The sequence below is a fragment of the Simochromis diagramma genome, unplaced genomic scaffold (assembly GCF_900408965.1).
Source record: "Simochromis diagramma unplaced genomic scaffold, fSimDia1.1 OVJJ01000344.1, whole genome shotgun sequence".
NCBI lineage: Eukaryota > Metazoa > Chordata > Actinopteri > Cichliformes > Cichlidae > Simochromis > Simochromis diagramma.
The window spans coordinates 13650695-13666987 of record NW_024387375.1 but is presented as its reverse complement, the minus strand read 5'-3'; the positions used below and the strand labels follow the sequence as shown (position 1 = coordinate 13666987).

Below are 16293 nucleotides of genomic sequence, written 5' to 3'. Positions count from 1 at the left end.
CTTCCTAAGTGTGTGTATGTGAGTCTCCATCCTGTATGTTTATATGCAGCCATGTGTTAGATCATGTAAACGTGCGTGTGTGTGATGTCATGCATGCCAGTCTAGCTGCAATCATTAGGGGCTCCTAGTGAGAGCAGGATTACAGGGCTATTAGAAAGAAGTCACACGCAAACTTACAGAGCCCCTGCTTTTAATCTTACACAGTAAACCACATTCCACTGGCAACACACACACACTCAAATGCACATAAAATACAGTTTAAGACCCTCATCAGCATATACATACTGTATTTAGTGATGCAGATCTACTGTGGAGTGCATGTTTGCACACGCAACGTTGCATGTGGTGTGTGTTCTCTCTGTTATGTGACTTCAGTGGTTAGTGGGGGGGTTAAAGGTTAGCCATTTGATCCCCCAGACACAGTGTAACCTTTCCCTCTTGTCCTGGTCAGCTGCAACAAAGCCACAGACAGACAGGAGGGGGAGGGAGACAAGGAGAGTCCGGGCAGGGACTGAGAGTGACTGAGACAGAGACAGACAACATAAAGGAATAGAGACAGAGTTCAGGGGACGGGCAAGAAAGAAAAAAACAAAGCAAAGCAGCGAGAGGGGAGAGATTCAAGCCGAATAGGAGAACATTATGCAGTTATTGCTGGCTTGATCTCCATACTGCTCCAGCCACAGAGTGACACGCTAAAGAGGCCACAGCATCTGCAATGCTATTGTTTGAATATCACTTTTTTACAGTTACTAAAGGCTCCACATTATACCCCTTTTTAACCAGTTAATGCAAGTACCACATGTCCCCAGAGTGTGTATGTTTCAGCTTAAAATAACACACAGCTCATTATTTCTTCCACGCCTGCACAGTTTTGAGCTCGGTTTCAGCATCTGCAGCTTTAAATCAAACTGGAGCTGCAGCTACACCCGCCTCTTTCAGAAAGAGGTCTGTGCAGAGCAACAGAAACAGAAATAGAATAAATAAAAGCATGTGATGCAATGTAACGCTTAATAAAAATAAAAATGTAACTTCTAACAAGCTTTTAGACTTTGTGGTTCAGGTAATTATGGACACTGCACTAAAATAATTTTGCCTTTTGGATTTTTTCTTCTTCTTCTTCTTCAGGACAGTACGTCCTTAGAAATGAAAAACTGAATCATGGCTGTACTAATGAATTATGAGCATGTATTCTCCCTCTTAACCTGCCAAACTCACCTCCAGAATACACTGGAGAACCACAAGAACCAAAGTTAGTCCCTCTTTGTCTGATTTTTCTGCTGTTGGTGCATATGTTTATGACTTTTTTTGCTGAACCTCAATAAACTGCTTTAATAAGGAAGCTGAATCGACAATGGACAGGCTTAGTTCATCACATTCTGGACCTGACGTGACTGCTGGTGAGAGGTCATTTGAAGGAAGTTGCCAAGACGCTGCAACAGTATCTGACCAACGAAATGGCATAATGACATAACAAGTTCATAGTCGAAATCCAGTGACCATTTTTCATAGAGGAAAGGGCGGTGAAAGCTCGCATTTGAATAGGAAAGATGATCTAGAAGCGTTATACTGATTGATCTTCTCTAACTACAGTCACAGCGCAGTCAAATATGGTGACAAAGAACAGAAAGGCGGGGTGGTGATGGGGGGAGAAGCCGCTGTGCTGAAGGTCCATGAATGACATTAAAAGAGCATGTCAGCTGTGAAATTGGCATCAGGACACCTTGAACTGGCTTAACCTATTTGGACGGGCGCTCTGAACGGGAGGCCGCTGATGAGACGGTGGGCGGACAGAAAGGGGGAGGGTCGTTAGAGGGCTGACAGATTGTAGCGATACAAAGCTCAGCTGCATGACTGAGACAGTCATGCAGAGGAAACCAAGGTGATTAAGCAGTGATGAGAAGAAGATGACTTGACTATAACGACCTTTGTAGATTAGGGATGGATCGGTCTCCTCTGATGAGTCTTCTGTGAGTTTTGCTTTTACTTTCAAGTTCAAACTGAACATTTCTTTTAACAGAAACAACTTCAAAAATACACAAAGATTTTTAACAGCCTGTGATGCTTTTATGTGGCTGTGTACAGTTCAAATAAAAATGCAACATAAATGATCCTAAAGCACTTTTTCTTCATAATTTAATATTTCACTGTTGCTTAAACTATTGCAGCTCATATAGTGGGATGTCTTCACAATGTGTTTCAACTGAAGATTAAACATTTAAAGCTGGACTTACCTTGGACAGAGACTTTTTAAAATAATTTTGGTTTTGTACATTACAATGAATTTTAAATGAAACAACTCAGATGTAGCTTTAATTCAGTGTGTTAAGCAAAAAGATTGAATAAAACTTTGAGAAACTAAAGCATTTTTTTAACGCAATACCGTCATTTCAGGGGAAGTAAAGTAATTGGACAAATTAAATAACTGAAAATAAAGTGTTTATTTCTAATACTTGGTTGAAAACCCTTTGCTGGCAATGACAGCCTGAAGTCTTGAACTCATGGACATCACCACATGTTGGGTTTCCTCCTTTTTAATGCTCTGCCAGGCCTTCACTGCAGCGGCTTTCAGTTGCTGTTTGTTTGTTGGCCTTTCTGTCCCAAGTTTTAACAAGTGAAATGCATGCTCAGTTGGGTTAAGATCAGGTGACTGACTTGGCCATACAAGAATACAACCTCTTTGCTTAAAACTCCTGGGTTGCTTTGGCTGTATATTTTGTGTCATTGTCCATCTGTATTATGAAACACTGTCCAATCTGACTGCATTTAGCTGGACTTGAGCAGACAGTATGTCTCTGAACACCTCAGAATTCATTCGGCTGCTTCTGTCCTGTGTCACATCATCAATAAACACTAGTGTCCCAGTGCCACTGGCAGCCATGCACAACCAGGCCATCACACTGCCTCCACGGTTTTACAGATGATGTGGATCACGAGCTGTTCCACGCATTCTCCATACTGTTTTCTTACCTCACTCTGGTAGAGGTTGAAAGTTCAAAGACCGATCTAGCCTTTTTACTCTTGAGGCTTATGAGTGGCTTGCAGATTATAGTGAACCCTCTGTATTTACGTTCATTCAGTCTCCTCTTTATGGTAGACTTGGATAATGGTACGCCTACCTCCTGGAGAGTGTTGTTCACCTGGCTGGCTGTTGTAAAGGGGTTTCTCATCACCATATAAATGATTCTGCAATCATCCATCACTGTTGTCTTCTGTGGACGTCCAGGGTTTTTTTTGCATTGCTGAGTTCACCACTGCTTTCTTTCTTTCTTTCTCTTTCTTTCTTTCTTTCTTTCTTTCTCAGGATGTACCAAACTGTAGATTTTGCCACTACTATTTTGCCACTACTATTATTGTAGCAATTTCTCACATCTTTTTTTTTCTGTTTTTGCAGCTTAAGGATAGCTTTTAGCTCCTTTGACTGCACGTTGTCTGTTCAAAGCAAAATGTTCCTGATGAAAGCACGACACCTCAAATCAAGCCCAGGTCTTTTATCTGCTCAATTGATAGTGATACAATGAAGGAATTGCCCACAGCTGTCCATGAAATAGCCTTTGAATCAATTACCTTTTGGTCCCTTTAAAAAGTGACACATGTTAAGGAGCTGAAACTCCTAAACCCTTGATCTAATTTAAATATGGATGCAGTCAAAGGAAAGCTGAGAGTCTAGTAATTATGTCCATGTCCAATATATAACTATAATTGGAATAGATTTCAGTAAACTATGTTTAGTTAGGTCCAAATATATAAGGACCTAAATGTAAATACTAACTGTGGCTCTAATTACTTCTAGTAATGTGAAAGGACAGAAAATTCCCCCGTTTCTGGTTCTTTTTTTGGTTGTTCCACTTTAATTTGGAGAATTGTATTCGTCTGTTGGTTTACTTCTGCCCTTTGCTCGATATTTCTGCTTTTTACATGCTGCCTGTGTTCAATTAGCCAGTCAGTCTCTTCAGTATATACACAAACCACTGTTCACTTTACAGTTGCCAGAACTTGTACTTTACACAGCGTAGCTTTCCAGGCATTTCCCAGATTGTATTCCCTTTTTCATTTTCTTTTTCTTTTTAACTTTCAAAGGCTTCCCTGTGTTCCTGCTTGGCTTCTTCATCGCTTACTTTTACACCGTTTTTTTGGACTATCTTTTGCCTCCCCCTTTGTCTCTGTGTGTATGACCTTTGTCTGAAATAAAACTTTAGGGTTCTGGATTTTATCTCTGGCCGGCTCGCCACAAATGATTTAAAAGTTCTTACATACCTGGTACACATTTTAATTACAGGCTTCTGAAACTAAATTTCCAAAAAGCATATTGCCAAAGCAATATTAAAGAAAAGCACTCTGAGAGCACAAACTTTAACCAAGGCAGCTAAATCTCTGGGCAGCATTTACTTTTAAGGGAACTGTGGTGTATTGTGGATTCATTTAGTTTTCTTTGTTCTTTTCAAACTTAATTTAAAAAGTTTGTTGTGCATTAAAAATCAGATAAGGGCAGCATGACAGATTACACATTCGTTGTGTAGGAGTAGGTAATGGATAATAAGCATTGATTTGTAAATAACTAGACATGAATAACACGAGCTTGTTATATAATATTACACTGCAGTATATTTCTGGAGTGTAAAATTGAGGTCAGAGGTCAGCTATAATGTGATATTTAGAATACCCATGTAACAGTATCATTTCCTAAATGTTGCCAATACAAAAGAAGGCAGCAGATTTTTAAAAGTATGAAAATTTGACCTTATTTGACCTTGAAGAAGAGGTCAGAGGTCAAGAAACATAATTTTAAAAATCTCTATATGGCTTTATTATCACTTTGACCATCAGAATGATCTATGAACCTTGGAGGTCAGATATCAAATATTTTAAATCTGTATACATTACTATCTATGACAATATAGACCACACTGTAAGAATCAATGTTATTGTCAATTTTGGCCAGTAAATCATGAAGTTGACCTTTAAGACCTTGGTGGATTCAGGACAAATTTTGGTGGACTATTAACAGGACCCCACCCCCACAAAGTTTCATCAGAATTCACTCAAAACTCTCAGCTATGGTGTTTACAGACAGAAAGAATAACACACAGATACCAAAGCTACCAAAAACATATAAAAAATAAAGTCACACACACACACACACACACACACACACACACACACACACACACACACACACACACAGAATGTTTGGCAAAGTCAAGCTCATCACTACAGGAAGCTCTCCTTCCTGTCCCGTCTTTGTTCTCGTTCATAAAGTTTGCTCCCGCGCTATCGTTCATTCATTCCCTCAAACACGTGCACACACACTGGCCTTCTTTTATTCATTCCTCCATTTGAACTTTTTATATGCACGCCCCATCCTGCTTCCTCTTTGCGCCGCTTCCATCTCTTTATGTGCTGCTTCGCAATTTAATTCGACTCCATTTTGAAACGTACTGGCACAGAAATCCAACACTGCGCGCTCTGCTGCCAAAGCAAATATGAACTCTGTCTGTCTCTCGCTTCTCTCGCTCTCTCTTCATCTTAAACTTTCTCGCTCACTGCCTCTGGCTGTGATCAAGCTAACGTAAATATGCGCTTAATTAATGCGATCCGGCCCTGTGTGAATAGGGATTGCACACGAACAAGTGAAGCTAAGGCAAATGTCTTTGTTCGCAAATGCACACTTTCTGTTTTAAATTCACCTGAAGAACAAAAAAACTGAGAAACCTTCCACGGTTCCACCCATGGTTAGGCCAACCATGCGCACACCTCTTCCTGTAGTTCAGCATTCTTCTCAGTCATCAGCTTTATCGCCGCTTTAGCCTGGACCAGATTCGCCATCGCCTGTCGGTGTATCTCCTCCTCTTTTCTCCTCCTCTCCTCACATTGGGTTCTCCTCTTGTCCTCCCTGCTCCTCCACTCTTGCTGCAGTACCTCTTGCAGTTCCCGCAGTTTCATTTCACTCTTCTCCAACTGCAAAAGAAGACATGTTTTAATCCATGAATAAAAACAGTTACTTATAGTAAACAAAAGACTGTTTAAGCAGGACAGGACGGTTTTGAGATGTGGATCTGTTTAAATGATGCTGTCTGGCATTTTGTGGATTTCAAACGGACTCATTAAAATGTCTTTCAGGGACTACGGGGAAATCGAGGTGACATAAAAATGCAAAAGCTTCAAGCGTTTCTGCTTCATATATTGGGGACAACATGTTTTCTTTGACCTCGTCTAGACTTTGTTCCAGAAGTGGGCAGGAAGGGAATTAGCAGCGACAGACACAGTAGGAGCTGAAGGGCTTGAGGGGGGAATTTAGCATTTTACTACACTGGGCATATTCACTGCTTGTCAAATTTGTGATCTTGACACTGGTTTGTGTTTTGCTTTCTCTTTTATTGTTGTCTCCTACCATCAGCAGTTGAAATGTGGGCGGATATATATTTTTGGGTGTGGGAAACCTGCTAACCCGCACGTCATCATCTACTGTTATCACATATCCAACATCTGGATTTAAAATCTGACACAGAAAATCAACAGAATCTTTCCTTTCCAACATTAACAGTCAGGTATCAAGCTTTATATGGAAAAATTGTTTTTTTAAAAAAAAAATTAATTAAGAGGTGGATTTACACTTCCTCAGTGTGCCCTAGATATTCTGTTTAACATTGTACACTGTCTTCTTGGTCTAAAAACAACTTATCAACAATTCAGACAGACCTTGTTCCTACTTGTGATTGACTCACAGGGGCTGCAGCACACACTGTTGGATATGTTTGTGCCTATGTCCAATGCTACATAGAGGTTGGAATTGGATTTTTGATACTTTTTCTAAAATATGTGGACAAGCAGTACATCCATCTCCATAAATTTCACTGTTCGGCGTGGTACAGATGGTATTAATTGAGGGCCACCAGGAAGGGGAAAAAAGGGAGACGTAACACAACAGGTGAGTGTTCTGCAGTCAATCACTTATAACAACCATCGCAAAAGTAAATCAACGTCACAATGAAGAAAACTCGTGTTTTCAAAGACTAACTGAGACTTGCATGAAAATGACATGCAAGCTGTGGCATGAACTGAAGCGAGCTATTCAATGAAGACGTCCTACAAGCTATTAAGGAACTGATACAGTCCCAATACAGAAATGGTTTAAGACTCTTTATTTTTACTCCTTATTGTTATGCAAGCCTCATAAACAGCTAGAGGAACTTCTACAAGTTCCCAAATTTAGTGGTTAATTTGCTTCTTTTCAGCCCACACTAGAAAAAAGTTACCACTATTTTTGAAACATTAGTTTAGTCACACTGTTACCATAACTTGACTAGATTAAGAATTAATTACTAATTAATGCACAAATGTCTGCAAATATTTTCTTGAAATTTTTGCAGTCAATTAAGGCCATGTCAAAAAGAAAGTACGCCATGTTTCTAAGGTTTTACATAAGCTATCAGGTCCTTAAAATGAGGTAAATTTAAATACAAAACCTCAGACAACAACACAACAACACATGATCTATTACACCACATCAGTATTTATTTACAAAAATAAGACAAAATTCAGAAGCACTGTGTGAAAAACGAAGTATACCCTTAATTCTTTTCATATGATTTACAGCCTGAGTCACACAGGCCTAGAGACCTTGGTAAACAAAAACCATATTCTCAGATTGTTTGTAAGTGTTTACCAGCAGTTGCTGTGAAATCAATTGCAAAAGCCTCATCCTCAAAGGTCTAGAGATCAGTCAGTGACGAGCTGATGAGTGGTTGTTGGACGTTCCCGGCAGTCACTAGGTAAAATTGGTTGCAAAGAGGTAAATACCACTGCACTGAAAACATTCTTGCAATTACCAGCAGCTTACTGCACTCGCCCAAAGTTTGTGCAGGAGAGTGTCTGTTAATACTCGTCAACTACTGACCAAGCAGTCATTCACTTTCAAAGTAAAAGTTGTGCCTTAAATCTGCAAACAACAAATTTCAAAAGGCACACCTTTTACTTTAAAAGGCAAAGTTTCTCTGTTTCTGGTTTGTGTCACACTTCTTCAAGTTTAACTCTTGCTAGGGTAAGTAGTTGGCGTGTGTTTGCAGACAAGTCAGCAGATAATCTGCTAGTGACCAAAGTAGCTGCAAGGACGTTTTTACCACGTCAAAGTCAGCAACTTCCAACAACCACTTGCTGACTGGTTAGGGAATACACATTATTTCTCAGTGAACCGGTTTGTAGACTTGACTGACTGGGACCTAAGAGGGAGAGTAACAGCCAGGTGCCAATAATCAAATACACTTGAACAGATGAACAACCATGGCCTGTTTGGAAGTATTGCCAGGAGAAAGCCTCTTCTCTCAAAAAGGAGCATGGCACCACCGCTTACTTTTACAAAGTTCATCCAAACAAATCTCGAGACTTGAATGTCAACAATGTCCTTTGGACATATGAGACCAAAGTGGAGATGTTTGGCCATAATGCACAACACCTTGTTTGGAGAAAAACAAACACAGAGCGAACATATCAGCACAAACACCTCATATCAACTATCAAGAAGAGTAGTGGAGACGTGACGACCACAGGAACTGGTCCCCTGTCTTAGTCAATCACAAACTCCTCTGTATACCAAAGTATTCTAGAGTCAAATGTGAGGCCGTCTGTCTGAGCTAAAGTTTGGCTGAAACTGGGTCATAAACAGGACAAAGATCCCATGGACAGCAGCAACTCTACAACAGGATGACTGAAAAAGAAAATAATCAAGGTGTTGCAATGGCCCAGTCAAAGTCCAGGCCTCAGCCTGACTGAAATGCTGGCGAGGGACCTTAAGAGAGCTGTGCATAAACAAATGCCAGCAAACCTCAAAGAACTGAAAAGAAGACTGGACCAAAATTCCTCCACAATGACGTGAGAGACTGATGAAGTCATACAGATTACTTCAAGTTATTATTGCTAAAATTTGTTCTACAAGCTACCAAGTCCTGTGAAAACTTGAATTTGATGCATAGTGAGTACTAAATTCCCTACTTTGAAAAAAGTTATTACTCACAAAGAACTCAGGAAGAACTTTACCCAGAAACTGAAAGTTTTACAAAAAGCTGGTGCAAGCAGATCCTGGTCTTACATTTCTAGAGGCCACAAAGTCGCAGAGAGAAAACAAACAAAGACAGACACACAGGGAAGTAAAATGGCCAAAAGAGAAAGGAAAAAGTTGACAGATGGCAAATTACAAAAGAGAACACAAGAACGATGGATGTACTCGGCGAAGCACATGCTCTGTCCTCTTATCTGCAATTTCAGAATAATCTGTCTGCTTGCCATCTGTTCAGATTTCTTTCTCATAATACAGTGAATGAAAGATGAGATATGAAGGGGGGCAACCACAAAAGCTTGATATTGTGAACAAAGGCTTTAAGAACTGCATGCATTTTGCTCCTATTTATGTAATGGAATTTGATGTGTACAACACTCATGTTCACCTAACACCTATGCACCTTCTGCTGAAGCTGGGAGCTGTCTCGCTGACACTGTAGAAGCATGAACTGGCTCTTCTCCCTGTCCACTGTCAGCTCTAGGTCCATCTCCCGGCGAAGCTTCTCCATCTGCTCCCTCAGGTGCAATGAACTCTGGGATCTTTGCTCTTCTAGGGCAGCAGTCAGCTACAGAATTAAAGCCAAACACACACAAAAAAACATTTACACAAGACCAGCCTACATATGTTTATTCTTGCATACAATAATGACAACAGCACTGCACTTGCACAACAGCAAAGCTAATTAAAACAGAAAGAGACTTTGTCATTGAGACAAAGAACATCCTCAGGCCGGTCTCTGATTCAGACCAAGTGTGGCGTTCTTCATCATATAAACAGGAAGGAGGAACGTCACGCAAGGCTTTGTCAGCTTTGTCAGTGCAAAAAAAAAAAAAGAAAGAAAAAGCTTGAGACACACAGGAAAATAATAAAAGTGGTGTTATCAAACAGCTGGGTAAAAAATATTTATACAACATCAAGATGTCTGGCCAGCAAACCCCACACAAAGTTGTGTTTAATTCCTCTGTGGTTTCCCTTGATTCTTATTTGCCTCTTTACTACTAAATTTCTAATATCTTATAAAACACTTTGACAAACGCCGTATTGTTCCATGCTGTGTTGCAGCTCAGTGGTGATGCAAGCTCAAAACAGAAACAATGTCCTAACTCCTTTCACACTATGTGAGAGGAACGCTTTGTTAGAGTGTGTTACAATGATAGCAGTGTGACTGGCCTTGTCACAATGCTGTTGCAGTCCAAAAAAGAACTGTTGGGACATAAAACACCAGCTTTCAGAGCGGGGGCCAAAGTTGCATGCAACATATTTTTAGCCCGGCTTGGCCAAGGCCACCTTGTTTTCTTTCCACCAGCAAAGAGATCAGACAAAGTGTGCACCAGCGCCCGGGATTGGGACCATTGTGATTTTGTATGTGTTTATCTGGTGCATGTGTCTGTGTGCATTTTTGCCTTCAAGTGCAAGAAAAATAGTGGCCGTGGGTGTCAGAGAGGAAAAAAAAAAGGGCAGATTGGCGTGTGAAAATGTGTGTATTTGACCTTGTGCGTGCATACATATTATGGTTTTGGTTTGTTGAACTGTATGAGAGACTAAGATTGCGTGTGTTGGATGAAATGAGAAAACACCACTTCCTCTTTGCTGGCTGAATGTACGTGTGAAGAGCATGGATGGTTTGTATGTGTATATCCTTTTGTGAGCGAGTGTATGTGTGTGTGTATGTACACAGCTGTCGTTTGTATTTAAAAAGCGCACCAGAGTGGCCGCTTCCTTTTCATGGGTATAAATTCATGTGAAATCAGGAAGCCCAGAATGAACAATAACCCATATGGATGTGTGTGTTTGTGTGTGTTCGTAAGTATTTTAGTCCAAATAAAGTATGTGTCAATGTCTTCACATCTATGTGTATTTGTGGTGTGTGTGTTCCAGTGTTATATTTGTGCCCGGCACTTGTTCAGGCTTAGGAGTACAATGCCTAAAGCAATTCTGTAATTATTTTAAATGATTAATTTTAAATTGACAGCCTAGATACAGCTGGTGGTTTGTACACCACAATAGATTAAAGTCAAATAATCTATATATGATTGAAGTGGAGGCTTTTAGCTTTAATTCTAGGGGTTTGGGAATTTGCATTAAGACTTTATTAATTTATTAAGACATTTTTATACACAGCCCCCATGTTCAAGGGTTCAAAATTAATTAGACAAAGTAATATAGTTTTAAATATAGGGATTGTTTTTAATACTTGGAAGGTTAATCTTTGGCCAGTCAATGACTGTGTCCTGATGTCCTGATGTCAGGACTGTACTGCAGCCACGCTGAGTAACTTAAAAGTTACGCTTGATGGGTTAAGATCAGAAACCATTTCCTTATGTTGAGAAACCCGTGGGTTGTTTTCGCAGTATGCTTTGAGTCATCATATTACTTGTACTGTGAAGCACTGTCTGTCAGTTTTGCGGCATTTGGCTGAATCTGAGTGGAGAGTATGGCCCTGTATACTTCAGAAATTATTCTATTAGCACTTGCATTATCAATAAACACTAGTGACCCAGTTCTACTGGCAGGGGCACATAACATGACTCCATCATGTTCGACAGATGATACGATGTTTTTCTTCTTCTCCATTGTTTGCTGTTTGACCTCATCTTGGTTTCATCGGTGCAAAGAATGTTTCCCAGAGCTGTGCAGCCTCTTTCAGATGTTTTCTAGTAAAGTCTAATCTGGCCCTCTTGCTCTTAAGTCTAACCAGTGGTTTGCACCTTGCTGTAAACTCGCTGTATTTTCATTCACAGGGTGTCTCTTGATTGCAGGCGGTGGCAATGACACTACTACCTCTTTTAGGTGTGTTCTTGATTTGGTTTGCAGCTGTTTTTCTTAATAACGGAAATAATTCTGTCATCATGCACTTTAGTCATCTTCTGTGGTCTTTCTGACCTTCTTGATGTTGCTGAGCTGCTCAGTGCATTAATTCATTGTAAGAATGAACCAGATTGTTGATTTAGTCCCTTCTAAAGCTTTTTCTCTCTCTGACAGGGTTAGCTGAAAAGCTATTAAAAAATGTAACACTTTGAGTCAAGTATAGATATTATACCTGCTTTATTTTTCATAAAATAACCAGGGAACAGGCCTCACCTTGCCTTGAAACTGCTTGCCAGTCAATTGCCAATTGTCTATCTTGAGTGGTTTTCTGAATAAACACCTTTTCAACATGCTCTGTAATGACTGAACAAGGCTCTCCAAAGGCAACCTTTACAAGCTTTTTGGTTTCACCGCAGGCCTTTGCTGTAAGATCGGTTAATCAATACATAACAACAACGCTGATTTCTTCCTGCCGAGCCTACGTGAAAACTATTTTTGTCTAGTAATTTTCTGCTGTTAGTCAGCCTAGCAAAAACAGATTGTCAGTGCACTCTCCGTTCAGCTCCTTAACAGATGTGCCTCTGACAGACAGACAGATGGCTCTAACGAGAGAAATGGCTGACGGGAGGGCGGAGTCTTTATGGACTGAACAGAGAGAACACTTCAGCAGCATTATAAATCGCTTTTAATATAACTTTAGAGTATGGCAACCTGTTTAGTCAGTTCTGTCATACTGTTTCTCTCTGATTGCTGCAAGCAGATTTCTTCAAGACTAAGATTTCTGTGATGCGATTTCTGAGGTTAAATGTGTTTTAAGGGTGTAGAAGACCTGAGGTAGTGATGGAGATGTGCATACGTCAAGTCAAACATGCTTCTTTGAATTCTTGTCCACAAATATTTTGCTTGTTATGGCTCTCGAGCAAAGTTGCAGTGCTATTAACTGTGCATCCGTATTTTCTCATATAAACATTAATCAGCATAAGCAAAAAAGAAAGAAACGAGACAGAAAGCAGCTTAATTTCCTTCTTTTTTCTGGTGAAATGCCCTCTTTGTTGTGACACACAGCAAAACCTCAGTGACTTTTGCCGCCAGACAGGCAGACAGTGCACTGTTTGACTAATAAAAGGCAGATTGGTTTTGTGTGCGTGCGTGTTTGTGTGTTCAATTTATCTGGTGTTAAACAGACTGGTGGTCCTGGTGTCCTGTAATGTTGTCCACATTGTGTGAGTCAGGATTCTCCCTATTAGACTCCTCTGAACTGTGACAACAGCTTGGACGCTCTCCTAAACGTCTGTTTACTTCAGCACTCGGGAACTGAATGTCTGACATTGGTAAACTGATGCACTCATTCCATCATACAAAATTAAAACAATGCATTGTACAAATTACACCGCTAGTCATCCGCTGCTGACAATGCGTCTAGGATGGTGTTTATTTTACAGGACTGGTATTAATCTTTCTACCACATAATTCAGCTGCACCGTGTTCATGTAAATGCTTGACCACGTCAAAATGATCTTAAGATGCCAGGCTGCTCAGGGCGCTGTGCAGTGCAAGCATTTGAAAGGAGACAAATGGGGCATTTTTGGAAAATAAACGGTGGAATAAATAAAAATCTGCTTAAAAAACCCCAAAAAACTGGATGACTACACAAACTGGCTTAGTGCATACCTGCTGAACATATTCTTTATTGCTGTGTATCAGTATTTAAAGGATTATTGTTCATACTGATAAAGACTTACCTTTGTGGCCAGCTGCTGAGTGAAGTCTTCCTTCATCATATTAAGGGCTCTGCCATGAGATTCTAGCATAACATCCCTGCAAACACGCACAGTTCACTCATTAAAAATATCCTGCCTTGCAATAAAAACAATCTACTGCACATGTGATACAATTTTTCTCCCTTTTATGTAAATAGGGCAACATTAAACAAGCATCCACTGTGGGGGAGACAACATATCATCAGTTCAACTGCAGCCCTAGGACAAGATAACTCCTTTCCTTACTCGATACAGCAGAAATAGCAGCCATCTGTTTGTAAAACCAGACTGTAGTGACAAAAATTTGACCAAATGTCTGAGACCAAATAATGCACTCACAGTCCCTGGCTGCTTTTGACTTTAACAAAGACTCCCCCTGCCCACTGCGTAAATGAAAAAACAAAATACACACATAAACCACCTACAGCACACATACCACAGACATGCTAAAGACATAAAAGCTCAAAAATTGTCTGTGTGAAGTCTAAGAAAGAAAGACAGTGTGGGAGATAAAGCGGAGTCAGCTAGAAAGGGTAAACCTCATTGATTTGTTGATCTTGTGTCCAAATATTATATGTCACTTCAGCAGCTGGTCTGCCTGATAAGATGTGAAGGAGCATAAATTCAAGGCCACAGTGAGACAAGCTGAGCTTTTTTTCCCTTCTTTTTTTTTCTTGCAAATGTTTATACAGAGTAATTTGTAGAAAAGGCTCACTGAGGGAACCCGGAGCAACATTAAGGCTTAGAAACTAATACCAAACAAAAAGCAGAGATCCTGTAGACACATATGAATATTGAATTGTCATTAACTGGCTGTGCGCAGGAAGGTGAGGACCCAAATGCAAAACTCACAGGAGCGTCCCGGGACGTGAACTCAAAAACACAGCTTTATTGCTGGGAAAAAAGGCAAAACGGTACAAATCTAAACAGGGAAAATACATAACTAATCACACGGGGAGGCACACAAGGAGACGCGACAAAGGACTGAGGGAGACGCGGACATAAACACACAGAAAGATAACGAGGGACGTGGGAGCACACAAGGAACGCAGCTGACACGAATAATCATAACTAGACGGGGCAGGACCAAACACAACACGACTTACACTGACTATCAAGACCATCAAAGTAAAACAGGAAGTACACTGAGACGCAGGCTGGAGGGGGAGAGAGAACACGGAGGAGCAGAAGGGAGAGCACAGACATGATGGGCTGGGGAAACATGGAATAAAACACGAGGGGAAACGAGGCACAAGAACTCACAGATACACAGAGGGAGACGCGAAGGGAAATCCATGCTGACCAGAATAACCTAGGAACCATAGGATACAAGAGAACTCAAAAATAACACAGAACGATCAAAAATGCACAAAAATTCAAAACACTGGTCAAAATGGCATAAAACATAAATCATATCAATAACATCAAGCATGCTGTCGCACATTCACATACACTCAAACACACACACACACACACACACACAAAGTGGCATGAGAACTCATGCATGTGTAACAGAGATTAACAAAGTGTCTCATGCATGTAAGAGGCATCATCGGGCAAGGAAAAGTCTTGTACGATGGCTGTGTGTAGAAGCACGCACACAGATGACTCTGTGCATATCTGATTGTGGAGTAGACGAACTACAGTATAATAATAAAGAGCAACAGCTATATTCCATCTCTTCCTGCTCGGGCCAGACACAATATTATTCACTCCACTGGGTCTGGCTAATCGCATCAGCCTACTCACCACACACACACACACACACACACACACACACACACACACACACACACACACACACACACAATGAAGCATAAAAATAGATGCAGACTCTTGGGTGTGTGTGTGTAGGAGATTTCATTCTGCTGTGATGGGCCATCGGAGTGTAATCGCCAAACAGCACAACTGAATTCTGTATATCAATAAATCCTGTTCAGTTCCTTCTAATGATTTCTCCTTATTGAACTGAACTGTGTAAAGTCACAAATGTTAAGAATAAGATATATGATATTTGTAATCCACATACAACACCCACTGAAGCACTTTAATTCCTAAGAAGAACCCAGAGCTCAACAGCCTCTTGGTTTGGGTCAATAATTACATAAATGTGATCATATAAATCTTTGATCAGTAGAAAGCCTTTGTTGTCGAAACAATGGTGAGAGCTAATTACAGTCAGGTCCATTATTTGTTGGACAAAAACAGAGTTTTGCTGTTTTGCCTCTGTACACCACCACAGTGGATATTAAACCAAAAAATAAGGAGTGTGGCTGAAGTGCGGTTTACAAAAATACTGAGTGTTTAGGAATTACAGTCATCTTTTATACACTGTCAAAGGGTCAAAGGTAACTGGACATCTGACACAGTTTCATGGCCTTGGTATTTCATGACGAATGATGCAGATAAAATATCTTTAGATAATTCAAAGTGTTGAATCAATATTTTAGAGCATTTCACCGAAACCCAAAGAGATGTCAGTGCAAGTGAGGGAGGCTATCATTAGGCTGAAAAAACTAAATAAACCTGTCAGACAGAAACTTTAGGAAAAAACAACAATCAGGTTCATTTTTTAAAAAGAATGAATTCTCTGTGAAGCTCAGCATCACCAAAAGGCCTAAAAGACCAGAAGACTAAAGTGGATGATGACAAAATTATTTCCATGAGTAAGAA

At 40.3% G+C, this 16293-nt stretch overlaps 1 protein-coding gene across 3 annotated transcripts in view; it reads right to left on the bottom strand.

Annotated features, from left to right (window-relative positions):
• Positions 1-16293, bottom strand: part of lekr1 (leucine, glutamate and lysine rich 1) — a 96857-nt gene that overhangs the window by 4124 nt on the left and 76440 nt on the right. For 2 of the 3 annotated variants that reach the window (XM_040008609.1, XM_040008608.1), the window contains exons 9-11: positions 13603-13678; positions 9453-9617; positions 5752-5955 (exon numbers count right to left, since the gene is read on the bottom strand). In XM_040008609.1, coding sequence (XP_039864543.1) covers positions 5752-5955; positions 9453-9617; positions 13603-13678 — 445 coding nt within the window. Of the gene's footprint in view, positions 1-5684; positions 5956-9452; positions 9618-13602; positions 13679-16293 lie in introns of all 3 variants that reach the window. The other variant, XM_040008610.1, reaches the window with a different exon arrangement.